Below are 19,081 nucleotides of genomic sequence, written 5' to 3'. Positions count from 1 at the left end.
CATCAGTTACCAGAAGAAAATGTAATATTATATTTCCTTTTCCATTCTCTGTTTATTTAAACAACTCAGACAGAATGAATGTTGTTTAGCTGCAGTTGAGTTAATGTGTCACCTGCTACATCGGTGTTTAAGTTATAATTCAAACTCAGCACTTCTACATGATGATGTCAGTAAACTCACATTCTGTGGAACTATAAACGACTCACAACAGCACCAGACAGGAAGACAAGTTTTCAGTTTTTTTTATTTTGTAAGAATTATTAAAATGTACAAAAAGACAACAAGTACAACATAACAATATATTATCTGAGACTGGTTGTTGTAGTTGTGATGTTTCTCCCTCTGATCAGGAAAAAGAGAGTCAGTGGTCAAAGTGAGGCAGCAGCTTCTCCACGCTGAGGGTCGGGAGGAAAACATGATGGAGGGAGGTTTGTTTCTACCGGGGGTTTCGTCCAAGACGACAAAATATCAATAATAACAAGAATAAAAAGCGACATGGAGAACGGCGGGCCGAGCAGGAAAGACATCCAGTGCATGATGGAGGGACATCTTTGTTGCTTCTGTTGGGAACCGTGACAGTCAAACCTCAACCAGGCGAGGCACCGTTCTTGTAGGGGCGTGGGGGGTGTGGGGGGGGGGGGGGCAGCCTCGTCTACCAAGCAGGTGCCGTGTTCGCCAGTCGCCTCATTCGCCTGTGAAGCAGACGAGAGAAGAGTGTCAAGAAAACAACCGGAACATATTCAACAACTACAACAAACGATGAAGCTGCAGAACAGTTTTGTTTCCATTCAAATGGATTCAAATGTTAAATGAGATGAATTCATATCTTTTCCCGAGAGGCCGGGCCCGACACTCACCTCGTGTTTCTGTCCTGGTCTCTGATCTTCTTCTCCATCTCGGCGTCTGTCAGGGTCTCCAGCAGGGGGCACCACTGGTCAGCGTCGCCTGTGTTTCTAATGGCTATCTCCACTGTGGGGAGGGGGTTCTCACTGAAAACACAAAACACCAGACAAACATGGCTGAGTAGCAGAACACAACAGCAACACTGCCTCCTGCTGGATCTCGAAGTTCCTGCATTTGTAGAGAAGATTCCTCCACTGAGTGAATCCAGAAACAAACACATTGTACTTGAAGCTTCAAAGACATTGGACATATTCTCCATAACTAAAACTTAAATATTTTGACATATAACTGGAACATGTATCATATGTTGTTATGATCTGAAAAGTGTGCGTCATGAAAGAAAATCAGGTTGTTGACTTTGCTGATGTTTTTAACAAACGTCTCAGCTCAGTGGAAACAAAGCACGAGATGAGAAAGAAAAACAACGCGTGTGATAAAATGAATAAAAGAAAACTTGTTGTTTACAGAGCTGGGATCCGACAAACATGTTGTTGAGCCGCAGCCTGTTTGTAATGAGACACACGTTACACACAGCAGTGTTCTGGAACGACCTTTCAACTCCAGTCGCACACGGACGGGACAATAAGACCGACAAGTATTTATTTATGACACTAACCTCCAGGCTGAAATAACTCATCGTAAAAAATAACTGATTCATTGAATGTGATTATTGAACAGATTTACAGGCACAGACTGAATCTCAGAAGAGTTTACAACTACAAGTTTTCGATTGGTTTACCGGGACACAGTGAGGACACGATTTGTTTCCCTTTATGTACATCACATTAAACCAATATATTTCATTCAGTATAGAGCGGAGAGACGATAATGAGACAGACAGTGGAGGACAACACATCAACACACAGCTGGACTTTGTGCTGGAGATGTCTGGAGGTCAAACAGGACTTGAAAGTGGCTCAGTGGGAGATGGTACCTGAAGGCGTAGGTCCTCTGGTGCCAGCTCAGCTGACCTCGGATGCTGTAGGCGATGGTGGTGACGAACTCCCCCCCCAAGCCGAGCTCGGAGCAAAGCTTCAGGGCAAACTTCTCCGGAGAGTTCTCCCTCTCGGACATGTCCCACTCGAACTGGTCCACCAGAGAGATGTTGCCTACATGGATGTTGAGCTGTAAGATAAAGGAGATGTGTCAGTCGGCATTAGGAGCGTTAGTCTGGGGACAGTGTGGGATGAGACCATTAAAACCAGCAGTGTGAGCTACTGGCAGAGCGGAGCAGCACCTTGATGATGACCCTCTGGTCCGACTGCTCCTCCAGGATGCTGTCGGTTGGGTAAGACTCAATCTGCTGTCGGATGGCCGAGGCGATGGCCGGGACGAAGGCCAGCGGGTTGAGGTCCAGGTCATCGCACAGGATCTCAGCAAACATCTCGGGCGTCATGAGCTTCTCTGAAATGTTCAAAAGCATCGGAAATTAACGGGGTTCTGTCTCTTTTGAGGCACGAAAATCTTCTGAGTTCAGAGAAAGCGATGTGGTTACCGTTCATGTTCCAGGTGAAAGCATCTCGGAGCTTCTGCCCCTCGATCTCCATGTCCAGGCGGATCGGAACCAGGACCTCGGACTGAGTGGCGTTCTCGTGGATCACAGCTGGGTCATGGTCGTCAAAGCTGATCAAGAAAGACAGAGGACAACAAGTTCAAACGTACGCCACCTGTCGGAGGTTACACACCATTGTCCAAGCTGTGAGGAATTGAACATGCGTTTAATATAGTAGGGACCTTCGTGGCCCCAGCAGCCGGAGCTGGTTCCTGTCACTCACCACAGTGGGAAGGTCCTCTTCTTGTCGCGGCCCAGTCGGCTGCGGTTGATGGTGGTGGAGCAGGGCACGGCGTCCAGGTGGTGAGAGCTGTTGGGCAGCGTGGGAACCCACTGACTGTTCCTCTTCGCCTTCTGTTCCCTGGGGACACAAACACATGAGGACGCGTCTTAACTCTGTTCACTTCAAACTGTCCCAAAATGAAAACATGAAACTCTAACACCACAGATTAATAACACAGATATTAATGCAAGACCTAGGGTTTCCACAGTTTTCCTTTACCTTCACATTGTTGACCTGAACGATGCTGCTTTATATAAACCAGATTGAATTTCAGATACCAGCTGATTCTTTACAAACCTTCATATAAAGTTTTTACAGGTTCAGAGAGTTAGTAGACATTTAACTCTGTTAGACTAGATCCAACCCCTCTGTAGTGAAAGCTACGTTTCATTTAAATAACCGATCAACAGTCACTTTAGAGACAAACTGAGATGTTACCTGAGGTAGGCCGGGGGCTCCGTGCTGATGGAAATGGCTTTGTACTTCTCATCGTTGCCTTCGAGGATCTCCTCGACCTCGGAGGCCTTCAGCAGAGTCACGCTGGTCGCCAGCTGAGTGTAACCATGATCTGAAAGAAGAGAGAGACGAGTCAGAGAAAACAGCCTCTGACTGGTGGGAGGGCTCAGCCACAGGATTTCAAACTTTTACCTCCATAATGAAAGATTATTTTTAACATTCTCTGACAAAAGACACCTGTGATAAAGGAGGACGTTTATAATGGTGGAGATTTAAAGCTGGACACAACCCCCACTCCACTGACCGTGAGACGACTCCACTATTTTCTTCCGTTCTTCTACCGATGCCAGTTTCCTCCATAACGACGGATATCTTTTATACAGGGAGCCTCTGAACATGCGGAGGTAGTTTCCCACCTGAGGACAAACACAGAGACACAAGATGATTCGTTGAAGCAGATCATTTAAAGCTCATCAGGGGATGTGAGAGGAGAATTGTGGATTTGGTCCCCGAACCACAACAACTCCAGATATAAAGAGTTATAACGAACTGTCGTGATTTGGAACACGGAGGAAGAGTTGTTGTCCAATTAGTAAAGTGGTCGATGAATTTGTTAATGGTTCGGAAACGTGGAAAATGACATCTTCAAGTTTTTTTTTTTATTTGACCAAAAGTCCAAATATCAAACATATTCTGTTTACAATGATATACGTGAAAGAAAATCAGGAAATACTACATTGGAAAAGGCTGCAATCAGAAAACGTTGATACAATTTCACACTGCAAAACAAGCAAACATTGAATATAGTTAATACAGAAAATATCTTTCTCTGGATCGTTGAACAAACTGATGTTTCATCGCTGATGTGCGTCAGTGAGAAATTCACATGTTCGTGTGTTTGAAGCTACTGGATTTACATGGAAACAATAAATCATATACATTTATCCATCCATCTCTCTATTTAACTACATATATATATCTATCTTTCCTATTGTGCATATGATCAGCTGACTGATAATGTGTGGGTTCAGCAGAAAGCATCTGAAGACAAGATCTTGACTTGTGGTGAACTGCAGCAGCCATTTCCTTGACTGCTTTGTGGGGAAAGTGGTTTATATTGAGACTAACGTGAGTATTTAACACGAGGGAAGAAAAGTCACGTCAGGGAAACATCGCATCGTGGATTCAAAACGCGCGTGAGAGTCTCGGATTCGCAGTTCAGAGGAGAGGAAGCAGCTTGTGTTGTGATCCGCGCTGTGCAAACGCCGTTATCTGCGGAGCTAAGTGATGCTAAGCTAAGCTAGGCTAGGCTGGAGAAACCCGGGGGGGACGTGCGAGGAGAGGAAGAACCCCCGGCGGGTTAAACCTGGATCCCGTTGAACGATCCTTTAGTTGAACGCGTGTTTCCGCCTCTGGATTCACACACGAGCCAAAAGATCCAGTGAATGGAAAAACAAATGAATGAGTGTTCGTGCGTCTCTGTTAGCATCGTCGGCTAACTGCTAGCGGAGCGACTGACTGGGCGAGAAAACCCACGAATCCCCGCTCGGACGATCCAGTCGGTGAGATGACGGGTTTCTAAACAAGTGACCAACCTCCGATCCGATCATGAAGAAGTCTCCATCCTCCTCCAGCTGGAACTTCACCGGTTTCTGTCCGAACGTCTTGCTGAGCGCCATGTTGACACCAAACAACAAAGATCTGTGCCACTGCGCAGGCGCGGCCCGTCGCGCGGAAATGACGTCAGAGCAGCGACACGCCAAGGATCATTATCAGTTGTATTTATTTTACTTAAACAAAAATGATTAAATACCTTTTTGATATGATCATGTAATAATATAATTCTTTTTGAATTGATATCATTTTACTTAAATATTGTTTAAAATAGAGGAGTTTTACTTGTAGTTGAGTATTTTTAAGGGTATTTGTACTTTTACTTAAGGGAAAAAAACGTTTACATTTAAAGTTAATTTTTTTTATCTCTTCTTAGCTGTGTGTGTTCTCCTCATTAATATTAAAGATTAAAATGTTTCCCCTCATCTTTTGTCTGTGAATGTTTGTCCTGTTCTTATTAAAACAGTAGAAAATGACCTCATGTCGAATTGAAATCAATAAAACATATTCACGAAACTCGCAGCAGAGACAGATTATCACAGGGAAAAAGACAAAAGAAGAAATAACTCTCTTTTTTACCTTCAGAAACTTAATGTTTATTCGTATATACATGAATATATTAATCTATAACCAAGAAAGGAGAGAATGTACAATGCAAAAAAAAACAAAAAAAATCTCTATATACAAATCAATAAATAAACAAAGGGATACTTAAGGACAGGTTTGTTTTTTTCTCCACAGGTTTAGTTTTCTTGGGAAAGTTAGGAAACGTAAATGAAAGAAGAGACTGCAGTTAGAAAAAGTTCAAAACCCTTTGTTAAAATGGAAAATGGCACCCGAGCACAGTTCAGGGGAACAGAACCCAAAAAGAGAAATAAAGTCAGACACACCACGCAGGCTGGTTTCCACTTCTTTTTTTTTTTTTTTATCATCTTCTTGTTAACACAGCTTTTTTTTATTTTAATTTTTTTTGTTCAAACTCGCACAGAATCAGGTCAAATCACAAAAGGTACGTCATGTCAACACGAGACGACACACAGACCCCCCCCCCCCCCATAGCATCGGTTTATCAGGGGAAAGGTTTTGCTCCAAACAAACAGGCCGGGAAAAAAAAGATCTGATGCTGGCTCCAAGTTATGTTGGAGAAACTGGTCAGGCCCGATTTCCCCATTATTATCAACAGATCTCATGTAAAGTCAAACCAACAGATATTATATATAGAAATAGTTATATGTGAGTGTGTGTGTGTGTGTGTGTGTGTGTGTGTGTATCTCCATTGTTTCCAGTGACAATTAAAAAGACGTCAGCGAGCTACACTGTGTCACATGGTCACATGGTTCTTCATCACCACACACACACACAGAGTTTTGTTGCCCCAAATATTCGCTGGCACGGACCAATTATGGGACAATGCCCCCCCCCCCCCCCCCCCCACCAATCTCTGCTGTGTACGAAAGGGAACTTGTCTTGTCTTTGCTGTCGTTCTGAAAGTCTTTAGAGAAATGTTGTGTCCCTCTTCAGTCACTTTGTGTGTCTTTGTGTTTATTTTTACTCGTTTTGCGTTACTTCACATAGGGACTCTGGTCCAGGCGCCTCTTTAACCCTTGAACACACAGAGACCCACTAACCCCCCCCCCCCCAACCTGTAAAGCCTAATTCATTTGATCTGTTTTCAGTATCAAAATTATGTGACATTCTTCTATTTCTATATGCAAATGCTATATAAATCAAGTTTATTATTATTGTTGTTATTACTAAAACACCAAATGTGGGTTTATCTGCCACTGAAAATAGTCCCTGACGAATTAACACTTCCCCTCTGATTCCCAGTATGTCCAGTTGTTTAGAAAAAGAGCGTTTGTGTGGAGACGCATTTTTGGAATTTGTTGACAGTTGAGAGACACTGTTTCAACTCATCAAGTAGAAAAAGTACGAATTCTCTCCGATAGTCTTCAGTCAGAGGAGGAGCTCTTAAAAACCGGACTGCAAATGTCTGAATAACATCCAGAGGGAAGTAATCGAAGATAAAGTTTTTGTTTTTTTTTATCCCTGAAACATCCACCAAAAGAAGCAGAACTGTCTCGAGCACCATTTAGAGGAAATATTAAACATCCCAGAGGTTTAACAGTTTGGATCAAGTCTTTCTCGATGAAGCTTCGACACCATCGACCCCCTGGCAGCGTTTGTTTGGAATAAAAACTGCTTCATGGATGAAGACACCACCGACATGAAGAGTTCATGAATGTGACGGCTTCACCTTCAGCTCCTGACAAACATCTCTGCTTCACGTTTATCTGGACGTCTCTAATCCTCCACAAGGGAAACGTGACCCGGTTACATTGTTCATAGTGTTCAAACCCCTTTTTCTTAGTTTGTCCAGCGAGGAGAAAACAAAGAAGAAGCAACAACAGTTAAACATTCAAACTTGTTTTTTTTTTCCACTGTGAAAGGCAGAAGACTCGTCAGTTAAATCCACCTTCTCTCTCTCTCCTTGTTATTTTTGGCACATGAAGAGCCGAGCCTGTCACTGAGTTCACCACGACACCGTTAACCGGGAGAATGAGATGGAGTTGTGTTTGTTCACAGTGCTCGACGTGACGCGCCAATCAACAGGCGGAGTGAAAGGGTCAAAGGTCACAGTGTTCAACAGCGAAGGATTTCACCGACAACATCCACAGTGACAGAGAAGTGCCTCCTGCCGCCGCTCACCACCATATTGCTTCTGCAGGGTCTTTTTTTTGGGGGGGGGGGTGCCTCATTCGTTTGATGAATTATGAACTTCATGAAGGCAAAACAATAAAAAAGAAAAAAAAGAAAAAGGCAGAATGTGGCTCCGGTGGACTCCGGGCAGAGTTGAGTGTTTTGTCTGAGTTGCTGTGGAATGAAAAAAGTCACCAGGAAAAATCCAACCTTTGTTTTGGTTTTTCTTGTGTGAACCCACTTTGCCCTTAATTAGCAATTTCCAACATTTCCCAGAATTCGGTGAGATGTGAAAATGTTGCTGTGGATTTAATATGAATAACATGGAGTTGGAGTCTGAATACAAACATGAACTCACATGGTTCCTCCTCACATCTATTATATTAAACCTCAGTTACTTTTCAATCCAAGAAGAAGTGAGTGACGTCTTTGAAATTCTTCTTTATTTCAACAAACTTTTATCAAGGAGACGATCCTGGTTCAATTAGAGTTTTGCTTTAATTTTGTGTAACTTCTTCTGTTTATCCTTCAGCTCTCATAATAATTTAGATCTTTCTTTGTTTCCCTCGGCCGTGTGAAAAGTGCTCAACGAATAAACATGATTATTAACATTATCATTATAAAACAGACAAAGTTCTCACCCAGTGTGTTTGTGCGGAGCTGAACAGCCAATAAGAGGAGTCGGGGTTTAGTTGATCATATTAAAAACCAGATCTTTTCCTAAATGACTGTTGTGTGCGAGCAGATAAAATACAGAAAACAAGTCCCAACAACAACAATGATCCACGAGAATGAAACATATCTGAATCTGAATGGAAAGCAGATCCCAGATGATTTTTTAAAACAGTGCTTAGATGTTTTCAGGTTGGATTTTTCCTTCAAGAGAAGCAGCTTGAGAGCAGCACAGACAAACTGAGGGAGTTTGTTCCCTCGTGTGCAGTTTGGAAGCATCGTCAACGTTAATCTGGGCTCGGACGCAAAGTCTCCATCGAAACTCGACCATCTGAGGAGCTTCTCTGCATTTTAGACTCATTCTACAGTCGCGAATCATCAAAATCCAATTTTCTCCTCACCGGCTGAGGGTCGGAGCCCAGAGAGGAGAGACTCACCACAGCCGACACGCGGTGAAACCTCCTGGAGGATAAATCAGAAGGACGTGTCTGGGGCGTCTGAAACACACAGGCCTGTCATGGCACATTTAGAAAGTGGTTACGAGTGAATATGAAGGACGAGCCGCCATGTTGGAAGAGCTACAACAATATTATCTGATAGAAGATGTTTCTATTCATTCTGTAATATATATCTTGTGTAGATGATGATGTTACAGCTCAGGTTGGATTCACCTCATATAGAGTACGAGTGTGAACACAGTCGGCCGGCCTTCACTGCCGCTTACACTCAAATCACTCAACAAGTATTTTGAATGGTTGTCTGGAAATGGTTTGGATAATTTTTCAAGCAAAAAAACCCAATTATCAATACTTTATTAATTTTATGTATTATATTTATTATGACTTTAAAGTAATGAAACAGACTCTTCAGTTTTTTTCTGACATTAAAAGTTATTTCAAAACGATGAGATTGTAAATCAAAATATTAACATTTTGACTTTATCTCATGTTGTAGATTTTTTTTGTCTTTTGTCGTACAAAACAGAAAGAAACTGAAAAGTATAAAATCCTCACATCTGCTATACAATGAATATCAGAATTTTTACTTGAAAAATGACAAAAAAAGAATTAAAATGGATTCGGATCAATTTGCTGACTTGTGTGTTTTGGAGACATTTCTTCCAACATGGCGGCCGGCGGTCAGGAAGCAGAGGAAGCAGCGACCTCTTCAGAAAGATGATCAGCAGCACCAGAGCAAGATGCCACAAAACTGTAAATGTACAATGAGTGTTGATACCGTGTGAACGAGTCTATAAACAAAATGTCACGGTCCATTTGAAACGAAAATACTGCACAGTCGGTGTTAATGGATATTTACACTGTGTGTACGTTCTGTTGTTTTCAGCTCGTTTGCTCTTCTCTCAGAATCGGTCCCAGTCGAGGACGCTTCCCTTCTCGCTGTAGTGGTCACGATTCATTAAAAACAAACAAAGAAACATGGGATTCATGGCTGCTGCCCACTGGGCTGCACTTTGACACTGTCTCCATCTCAACCTGTCTTTTCTTTTCTTTGTTTTTGTAACATGGCAGCGTTCAGAGGTCAAGAGCTCAGGTTCCTGCTCGTGTGAAAATGCCGACGTGAGTCCCAGCGTCCGAGGGACAAACGTTCAGTGCTGCCGTCCAAGAGACACTGTCCACATCAGGGACCGGGGGGGGGGGGGGGACGGGACGGGACGGGACGGGACGGAAAAGGCGGCGGTACACTCATGATAAAAGGTCCCTGAAAAAATAGAAACACATTCGAACACCCGGCTGAAACACACATCTGCATTTTCCCGCCGTGGCTTCGTTTTGTTCATTTATGTACACTCCAGGCCAGGAGGGGGCGCACTAGACGACCGCGGAGGGAAACACGGGGTGAAGGCTGTCGAGGGATTAAAAAGTGTTTAAGTGAAGGTGCAAAAAAATCCTCTCGAAGGGAGGAAACAAAATCTTAAGAGCTGACCAGGTGATGTTAAAAATGTAAACAAATGTAAACAGAAATGAATGAAAGGAATCTGCTTCTCCACGAGCCGACGCAAACTAGAGCGTCCGACGAGTCGAGCCACAGAGCGGCAGCACACGACTCCAACGCAGCTGCTGGTTTCCCCACAAACGTCAGAAACAGCTTGTGCGTGGGCGTGTCCTCCGAGCGCCCCCCCGCTCCCTTCAAATCCTCGGGGGGTCCCGGGGACGCGGCGGCGGTCACACAGAGTGAAGGCGTTTCCTCTGCTCGTCCGCAGAAAGGCGGCCTGGTCGTTTTCTCTCCTCGGTGATCTCAAGTCTTTGTCCAAAACCGAAACTCAGACACTTCGGGGGAGTTTCCCTCCGGCAGACGCGGAACACAAATGTTTCCTCTGAGGAGCGGCGAGCAGAGAGGGATCGGGGGGGTGAGGGGGGAGACAGAAAGCTGCGCCCGTCGCCTCAGAAGATCCCCTTCGCGATTTTCAGTCCCTTCTGCTTCATGCGAGGCAGCGTCGAGCTGGCCACGTTCTTGGCTCGCACCGGCCGAGCCAAGCCGCGCTTCTTCAGCACAAAGTCGTAGTTGGCAGTGGAGTTCATGGCGTAGAAAACGTTGGCGTTGTCCGGGATCCGCAGCTCTACAGAACGAGAGGAGAGAGAAAGAGAGGAAGACAAAGAGCCCGTTAACCCCTTGTGGACGAATGTCGCAAATTTGCCTCAAACCCCATTCCGGTCTTAATGCCGCCGAGGTGACAATTGTGCCTGATGGTGCAAATACTACACATACCAAGGAAGGTATTGGAAGCACTCTGCCGCCATCTAGTGGTCGGAGTGGAAAAATACATACTAGCCCCTTGGGACTGTGCATCAAAGTTATTTTGAGGTATTAAGGTGTATCTGAAATACTGTGATGATAGAACAGCAATGATTGTACAGAAAACATATGTTGTTATTCAATTTCAAGCAAAAGCAGCATCAATATAATAATCTACATACCAAAATTTGTTAAATTAAGGTTATGCCCCATTATGCCTAATGTTGCTAATTTGCCTCATACCTCAATTTATATCTATTGTATATGCTATATTGAAATTAACAATCTCCACTTAATTTAGCATCTCTATGACAGGCAAAATACACCAGTATTATTTTTTTATATAATTGGAAATTAATTCAGGCAGTAAGGGGTTAAAACTGATAATAAACAACCAACCAGGTTAGGGTTAGGTTCTCTGGTTAGAAGTGAAACGCTGTGTTTACCTTTGTCCTCAGAGATTTTCTGCATCAGCTCGTACTCCTCGGACTTCTCCCGCTCCAGGTTGTGTTTGATCATCGCCTTCCTGATGACGGCCGGAGTCTTGTCTTGACTCGTGACCTGAATCCAAACGACACACACAAGTCAGTGGGTTTGACAGACGTTCAAATCTGTTCCTCCACATTTCAATTATTATTATCTAGATTAGAAAAACTGTGAAAAACAAAAAGCACTCAAATTCTAAATCTCGCTTCCTAAAAAACTAAAATCTCACGTGAAGTATATCATAAAGTAGATTTGTGTCCTGACGTTTTTATCTATTGTTTGCGTTTAGCAAAGTCAACAACGTTCCTTTGAATCACAGTTTTTTGCAGCTTTTCCTGATATTGTCCAGATTTAATGTTCCCATAAGCGATGGAAGGACATCAAATACAGCAAATGTTTTAATTTGTAAGTGAAACACAGCGAGAAAAAATGGAAAATCGACAGAAGACTCTTCAAACAGATCATGTTTTTGTTACTGACACACACACACAGACACAGACACACACAGACACACACACACACACACAGTAGCAGGACCGTGTTTCCTCACCAGGATGCTCTTGTACAAGTTGCCGTTCTCCACGTCCAGACTGACCCTGATGATGCAGCAGTCGTCCACCTGCTGGTTGTAGAGCGGCAGCGACAGGGTGGAGTAGTTGGACACGGCCGACACCGAGCGCTTGTGTGAGCGGTTGGCCGACAGCGGGGTGGAGGAGGAGACGGAGGAGGAGGAGGCGCTGCTGGAGCCGGAGGCCGAGCCGGAGCTGGAGCCCATCCCCGACGTTTCCAGAGACGACAGAGACGTACACTCCCAGAACTGAGCGGGGGGGGGGGGGGGGGGGGGATAAAGCATTACAGTGCATTGTGGGTATTTAATAGATATTACATTGAAAACATCAGTCTATACGCAGCATGTGTGTAACAGAGTCTGCATCACAAACTGAGGCCGAGGTTGTGAAATCCAGGGAGGGTCTATTTAAAAACCAAATTGCATGATGGTTAATGTAGTCAGGATTTCTTCAAACTCTAAAATATCAGAAAACTGTGAAAGATTCACTTTCAAAATATCTCAATATGACAGAAACACAATAATAATGTTTTGTCAGTTAGTTAAAGGTTTAATGGACTTATCCTTTCAACAACACCAACACCACGAGGATTTCTGCTATATAACATTTTGCATTGTTAGCCTATTAGCGCTAAATGGACATTTTGACCAGCAGGTGGCACTGCACAGGATTGACTCTCCAGGTACCATGAGCATCTCTGCAGAACTTCATGCTGAACCATCCAACAGTTGTAGATAGTTGAGAAGAACATGATAAAAGTGCAAATAGTGCAGATTTAAATAAAGTTACCGTTGACGTAGTTTCTGCTGCTGGAGCTTCTCTCCCCAGAGCGGAGACGGTGAGTTTCACCGAAGGAGTCGACGTCTAAAAAAACAAAACAGAAATCAGCAACAAACAGAATCACCTGATTTATCTCCAGTCATGGATCTGACTTATAGGAAATTAAAAAACAAGTCAGGTTTGCTGGTATTTAATATAAAAAAACTCACAAACTTCACTGCAGCCTCCTTTTCGCTCACCTTCCTCTCGTGTCCCTCAGGGGAGTCGGACAAGAAGCTGGCGTTCACGTCCTCCAGGTCCGAACCACTGGAGCTGACGGAGGTGACGCTGAGAGCATCGCCGCTGTCGCCCCCCCCTCCTTGGTACGGTCTGTAGTGGGACTGGTCGAAGGACTTGGAGTGAGAGCCTGCGCCGCCGCTGCAGCCGGCCTCGGTCAACTGACGGCTGAGGGACAAGATGGCAACGGGAGGAAGAGTCATATTGTTATTTTCCAGATTTCTGTGGCAGGATGTTGTGTGCGTCCCTTCTGAGCGGCGGCGTCACTTACTCGCTCCAGCGCTTCATGATTCCTCCGTTCTTCTTGGCCCTGAGCGTGTTGCTGGCCGACTCCGACAGAGGCTCGATCTCACAGGACAGGTTGTAGCTGCAGGAACAGGAAGTCAGGACGGAGAACGGGTTCATTTGACGTCATGTTAAAGATAAAGAGGAGTCATTCCCTTTCAACTGGTTTGTTATCACACTGTATGCATTGTTTTCTATCTTTCATATTTCCTCATGTTAACATTTTTATTAATCTTACTGATCTTTTCATTTTTTTATTATCTCCTTTGCTGCAAATGTCCCCATTTTGAATTATTTTACTTTTTATTTTGACCCCTGAATGAATTTGCTTCAGTTTGACGTCACCATCGCCCTTTTGAAGTAACGTCTTTCACCTTCGACACAAATCAGTGTTGAGAATTCAGTTCGGGGCCCAAGGAGGGGCTGACCCCTCACTGCCCCCCCCGTAGACAGAAGTGACAGCAGCTGCCTGCTTCACGCACAGTGTGAGCGGACTGACTGACCTCTCGGCCTCGCTGAGCTTCTCCACGCATGCGAACCACTCTCTGAAGTGGCTGTCCTGAGTGAAGCTGTAGTTGTTGGAGGCCAACTGAAGCAGCTTGATCTGAGCGATCACCTCAAACTCCTGTAGACACAGAGCAGGAAGAGCAGGGATGAGGAATTAGGAACATCCTTCCTCACAGTGTCAAGAGCTCTACTGGGTTTGTTGGGTCATTGAACCAAAATGAGGAGGTTTACTTTACCTTTCTTCTCTTCTCAAAGTTGATGAGACCACCCTGGAAAAGAGACAAAGACGTGAGCAAGTGATAGAAACAAGTTATGATGACGGCGTCAGCTCGGTGCAGGGCAGGAGTCTGACCTCAGTGTAGTCCTTCATGGCAGTGTCCATCATCACCAGGTCCGTCAGAAAGGTCCCCAGGTAGGGAATCGTCCCCTGCATCACCCCCTGTTCACAGAGACACAGTCAGAGGAGGGGAACACTAAAAATACTTAAACGTGATGAAAGGATAGAAACAAGTCAGACAACAAAACAACACATGATAAATAACAGAAACTGATAAATCAACACCTGATGAAATAAGTTCAAACAGTGAAATGTCATGTTTTTGCAGGATTTAAACAAAGTGCAGGGACTTTGTTTGCCACCAGGTGGCGACGGTTGGTACAAATTGAACGATGTTTAAAGCTCTAGTCCTTCAGGTGATTGATGGACAGAGTTTTTTATTTGTGTTAACTGGAACCTGTTTGTCTCCAGTGGACTCACCAGGTCTCTCTGCTGCTGGTGTCTCCTCTGAGCTCGTTTGGGGTTGATCTCCAACGTCGCAAACTTAGAAGTGCCCTCCTAAAAAAAATAAACAGTAACAGACATCAAGATTTCAATTGTCACAGAATCCTGTATAAAAGTTTCCTGTAATTCACCTGCAAGGCTTCATAACCTTCCAACACAGGCCACAACGTTATCAGTCCTATTGTTACACTTCCTAAATTATTCTTAATGGCACTAGAGGTGCAGAAAAAACTTTTAAATCAAACTTCTGTTTCATTTTCAGCTGTGTGAAGTATTTTGTGTTATTTCAAAAAACAAACGCGTCTGTGTGTCGCCGACTCGTCTTCAGAACACTTTTGCTTTGTTGCTTAAGTTCAGGAGGAGAAAAACGTCTGTGTAACCTCAGAGAAGAGAGAGGAGAAAATCCCCCTCTGAGCTTTTCCAGGCACATTCCTCAGAGCGACGTCAGAGAGCCCCCCCCCCCCCCCCCCCGGGCAGCTCGAGCTGACTGAGTCCAGTCACCAGCGCCTGGCCCGAACAGATAGAGCCGGAGACAGAGGAGGTTTCACAGATCACTGCTGTTATCTACACCTGCACCCGGAAGGTTCCCTCCCTGTGACGTCAGCAGGGATTCCCTCAGAGGAACAACCCCCCCCCCCCCCCCCCCCCCCCCCCCGGCTGTTACATCAGCCAACGTCTTGGCTTAATGAATAAGTGATTACACATTCACCATCTTCTGTCGTCACCTGGCCAATATTCAGGGGAGAAGGACGACAACTGTTTCCAGTCGTTTAAACTTCAGTGAGCAGCTCCTAATAGGAAATTATTGAGCCATTTAATATATTTTTCTATATCTTCATAAGGAACCAGTGGCTTCACTCCCTTTCGGTTGGGATTAGACTTTTCCTTTCTTTTGGGGAATAATCAGAACTCCAGAGAAGAAGTTTGCAGTTTTTTATGGAGCTTGTAGATTCTGCATCTGGTTTCCTGTGTGTCGGCTCCTGCTGTTCTTTCACCCACTGAGTCAACTGGAGCTAGAGAAACACTCGGGAGGCGTCAACACCTCTTTGCATTGAGCTCACGCATAAATCCCGATAAGTGGACGCTGGGATCCAGAGCGACGCGGCACACGGCGTTCTGCCCTGCAGGATGTTGCTCTGGATGTTCCTCTGCAGCTGTTGTGAGACTGACACAAGGAAGAGCCGCTGCCATCTGTTCAGGAGTTATATAACTCGTACAGATTGATTTATTGGTTTTATTATAGAGCATCCGGTTGGGTTCGGTCTCTCTGGCCATTTTTCCGTTTTGTGACACTCATCTACTGTATCTTACTATTTAATCCTTATTCAGGTTAACGTTTATGTCTCAAAAACTGATCTTTACACTTTCTTATTGGAGGTTGCTTAAGAATAATGTTATTCTTTCCACATGAGCCCGGCTGTGAGGGGCCTCCTGCGACTGCACGTCTCTTTCTCGACCCCCCCGAGATGTGTCAGCACTTCTGGGTCGAGAGGCTGAGACTCACCTTCACCAGCAGCTCTCGGCTGAGGGAGTAGTTGTTGTCGTCTGAGAAGATCTCCGACAGCTCGCGGAAGGTGCGGAAGCTTTCTCTGTGGACCAAGAACATCAAAGTTTGCACAGAGATAGAAAAGATTTTTGTGTTTCTTTGAAGCAACAGGACTTTTCTATGGGAGAGACAGAACAACCCACCGTGACACCTCCTCCCAGGTCCTCTTCAGGCGGTGGATGGCGTTGCACTGCAGGGCGGAGAGGATGGCACGCAGCGACGAGAAGTTCTTCAGGATCCGACACTCCTGAACATCAGGAACCATCAAAACAAACTGGGTTTATATTTCATGTCTGTGCCTCGCGACTGCTTTTGTCTGACAATTAATTTCCATCTCGTTAAATCATTTTTTAAAGTAGGCAGTGGGCGGCTGCTCACCCGAGCCACGTCTATCCACCGCTCCAGCAGCCGCGCTCTCTGGTTGGGCTTCAGCGTCGGGTTGCTCAGGCAGGTGGTGATGACGCAGTTAGTGACGGAGTTGAACTGGGCCACGGTGGCTCTGATGGTGGGAGCCAGGTGCTCCTTCCCCTTCTTATCCCGCTGAGACCAGATGCCGCCCAGACAGTGGTAGGACACCACCTTCTTAAACAGGTCCTGATGGGAAATATTCATGAAACACAATGAGAATAATCAGTATTTTGTTCATTTTAAAGACAAGTTCCACAGGAAGGAGGAAAGTTTGGGAAAAGGGTCGACAGTGACAGAGCTTCTCCAGGTTAATAACAACTGGTTGATTCGTCAATTAGTCAAAATTGTTTAATATTTTGAGGAGAGGGAGTAAACAGGAGCAGAAGGAGACTAATTCAAATGGAAGTCTCACCGCGTCCATTAGCGTGAACTGCTCTGCGACCATGATGGGGTCGAAGGACAGGAAACTGAAAGCAGGAATCTCGTCCTCGAAGCCGCTCTCCTCCTGCGTGGCGAACGGGCAGCCGATGTGATCCCCTGGAGAGACGACAAAAACAAAACAATCTTCATGACGCCGTCTCAACCTGAGCTGAACCTCAACTCGGCTCCTGCTCTTCTCCTCTTTCACCACCTCATCCTTTCTGTGACCTCGGCGTTTGTTTTTCCTCTCGGCGCTCCGTCTCATGTGAGCCGATGGGAACTGTCAACAGGTTCTTATCACTGGTACAACCCAGCTGCTATTTAATACGTGTTGGAGCATGTGAACTGACGCTGTGTCTACAGCTACACTACATCTGCAGTATCTGTCCTTGATTTTGCACTTTTCTCTCAACATGATAAATCAAATGCAGCTTGTGTTTCCCTGCCCTGGAGTCCCTGTCCTCTCCTGCCCTCGTACCATCAGGATCAGGCTCACACTGCTGTCGGCGGTGGAAGTGGGCCACCAGGTTGCGGGCGCGGCGCTCCAGGTCCGAGCCGGCGAAGTGGTGGTGCAGGTAGGACAGCAGCTGGTGCAGGCAGTCGTAGGTGGGAGGAGTCCAGAAGTCCTCGGAGTACTGGTCCAGCCACGCGCCCAGGATGGAGGAGACAGTGCTGCAACACACAGACGCAAAGTTAGAACCACATGAGCTTAGAGGTGTAATTATGGAAACGTGTTAGATAAACATGGAATATAAATCTATGGCAACATTCTAGGTTGATTTTAAGTGTTGTTGTCACTGCTAAATAAATTCTTTGAGAGTGGAAATGCTAGAATGCTAGAATCCTTAATAACACAGGGTTCAAATCGAGGCTTTTTAAAAATCACATCGATTCAAATCTTGAGTATAAAAGTACAACATGGCCCACGATTGTATCCAAGACAATTAAATCTACGACAAATAGGAGAAATGTTAATTGAAGAAGAAACTGAATTCAATGAACAACACACAGCAGCAGCTCTCAGATCTCCTCACTGGCTCCTGATGCAACAGAGAAAAGAGTTTAAAGTTCTGCTGGAAGTCTTTTAAACTCTGAACTGAACCTTCTCCAGTGTCCAGGGGGACGAGCTGCTCCCACACTAAACATGGAGGAGCAGCATTTGGTTAAAAACTTATCCTACTTATCCTGTGTTTATGTCTCTGCTCTTAACTTGTTGATGTTTCTTTTGAGTTGTGTTTAGACATTTGTGTCAAGGTTCATCTTGTAAAAAATGGCTTCTCCCCACATGCACGGTGTAATGGGAGGATAAACTTGCCAGTGAGTCTAACCACTCATTTTTGTCAGTAAATCAAACTACATTAACAGAATAACACAATTTATTTATGGTAATCACTAGAGAAGTTCAAGGTAATTAAATATATTACTCCTCTGTCTTCACACACGAATACAGCCGAACTGTACTAAACTATTTAAGAAATGAAAGAATATTATTAAAAGAACATCCTGAACCGATGCCAACAAAGCTTCTGTCCTGTTTCAGTAAAACTCAAACTGCTTGCCTCCCTGGGATTCATGACATTTTTATCAGTTCACGAACTGCGTTTATCAAACTCAAGCCGACGAGGGCTTGACAGGTGTCTCTCGGAAAGAAAAATAACCTTAAACTGTGCTGATATCCCTTCAACCTGTGGAGGGGGGGGCGAGGGAGAGGAGGGGGGGCGAGGGAGAGGAGGGGGGGACGAGGCTCGGCCCTGTGAAGGTTCCTGCTGATTAATGTCGGCAGCTCGACACCGAAGGTCGCGGCACACTTACTTTCTCCGCTCTGTGCAGTCGTCCTGGGAGACTCTGTGTGCTGTGGCTGCAGGCACGTTCTGGAGCTTGGCATACCTGCAGGAAAAAGAAATAATGAAATAAAAGAAATAAAAATAAAGAACCTGTGTTCAGACTCACTCACACATGCATATAGATACAGACAAACCCACTTTAACGTGAGGGTTTTGTGATTTGCATTTCCTGCTACCCTCATCATGAAAGATCTCATTTAGGAGTCATGTGTTGTTTATTACCTCCGACTAGGAAGTCATGTTTT

General features: G+C 44.9%; 2 protein-coding genes across 4 annotated transcripts in view; both read right to left on the bottom strand.

The window, feature by feature from the left end:
* Window positions 1-226: 226 nt before the first annotated feature.
* Window positions 227-4,915, bottom strand: smarcb1a (SWI/SNF related, matrix associated, actin dependent regulator of chromatin, subfamily b, member 1a). Its single transcript, XM_053420817.1, has 9 exons — window positions 4,790-4,915; window positions 3,499-3,610; window positions 3,177-3,306; window positions 2,679-2,816; window positions 2,399-2,526; window positions 2,141-2,307; window positions 1,838-2,028; window positions 858-989; window positions 227-692 (listed from the first exon to the last, which is right to left on the bottom strand). The coding sequence occupies exons 1-9, from the start codon at window positions 4,871-4,873 to the stop codon at window positions 653-655; spliced, it is 1,122 nt and encodes a 373-aa protein (XP_053276792.1). The 5' UTR covers window positions 4,874-4,915; the 3' UTR covers window positions 227-652.
* A 464-nt stretch (window positions 4,916-5,379) lies between these two features.
* LOC128437657 (ral guanine nucleotide dissociation stimulator) overlaps window positions 5,380-19,081 on the bottom strand; it is a 42,806-nt gene continuing 29,104 nt past the window's right edge. For all 3 annotated transcript variants that reach the window (XM_053419825.1, XM_053419823.1, XM_053419824.1), the window contains exons 3-18: window positions 18,805-18,879; window positions 17,471-17,664; window positions 16,985-17,109; window positions 16,543-16,758; window positions 16,308-16,411; window positions 16,123-16,207; window positions 14,595-14,672; window positions 14,190-14,276; window positions 14,074-14,106; window positions 13,834-13,955; window positions 13,317-13,412; window positions 12,979-13,213; window positions 12,779-12,853; window positions 11,971-12,237; window positions 11,381-11,495; window positions 5,380-10,758 (exon numbers count right to left, since the gene is read on the bottom strand). In XM_053419825.1, coding sequence (XP_053275800.1) covers window positions 10,583-10,758; window positions 11,381-11,495; window positions 11,971-12,237; window positions 12,779-12,853; window positions 12,979-13,213; window positions 13,317-13,412; window positions 13,834-13,955; window positions 14,074-14,106; window positions 14,190-14,276; window positions 14,595-14,672; window positions 16,123-16,207; window positions 16,308-16,411; window positions 16,543-16,758; window positions 16,985-17,109; window positions 17,471-17,664; window positions 18,805-18,879 — 2,083 coding nt within the window. In that variant the 3' untranslated portion in view covers window positions 5,380-10,582. The remainder of the gene's footprint in view (window positions 10,759-11,380; window positions 11,496-11,970; window positions 12,238-12,778; window positions 12,854-12,978; window positions 13,214-13,316; window positions 13,413-13,833; window positions 13,956-14,073; window positions 14,107-14,189; window positions 14,277-14,594; window positions 14,673-16,122; window positions 16,208-16,307; window positions 16,412-16,542; window positions 16,759-16,984; window positions 17,110-17,470; window positions 17,665-18,804; window positions 18,880-19,081) is intronic.

Source organism: Pleuronectes platessa, chromosome 4 (genome assembly GCF_947347685.1).
Source record: "Pleuronectes platessa chromosome 4, fPlePla1.1, whole genome shotgun sequence".
NCBI classification, from domain to species: Eukaryota; Metazoa; Chordata; class Actinopteri; order Pleuronectiformes; family Pleuronectidae; genus Pleuronectes; species Pleuronectes platessa.
The sequence above is the reverse complement of the archived record's forward strand: the minus strand, read 5'-3'. Positions and strand labels throughout refer to the sequence as shown.

Bases quoted from the DNA above. Each gene is read 5' to 3' on its own strand.
- smarcb1a (XM_053420817.1), bottom strand. From the start codon at position 4,873: ATGGCGCTCAGCAAGACGTTCGGACAGAAACCGGTGAAGTTCCAGCTG. The intron at 3,307-3,498 runs GTCAGTGGAGTG...CTCTTCTTTCAG, and splicing joins AATAGTGGAGTCGTCTCACG to ATCATGGTTACACTCAGCTG. The intron at 990-1,837 runs GTACCATCTCCC...TTGTGTTTTCAG, and splicing joins CAGAGGACCTACGCCTTCAG to TGAGAACCCCCTCCCCACAG.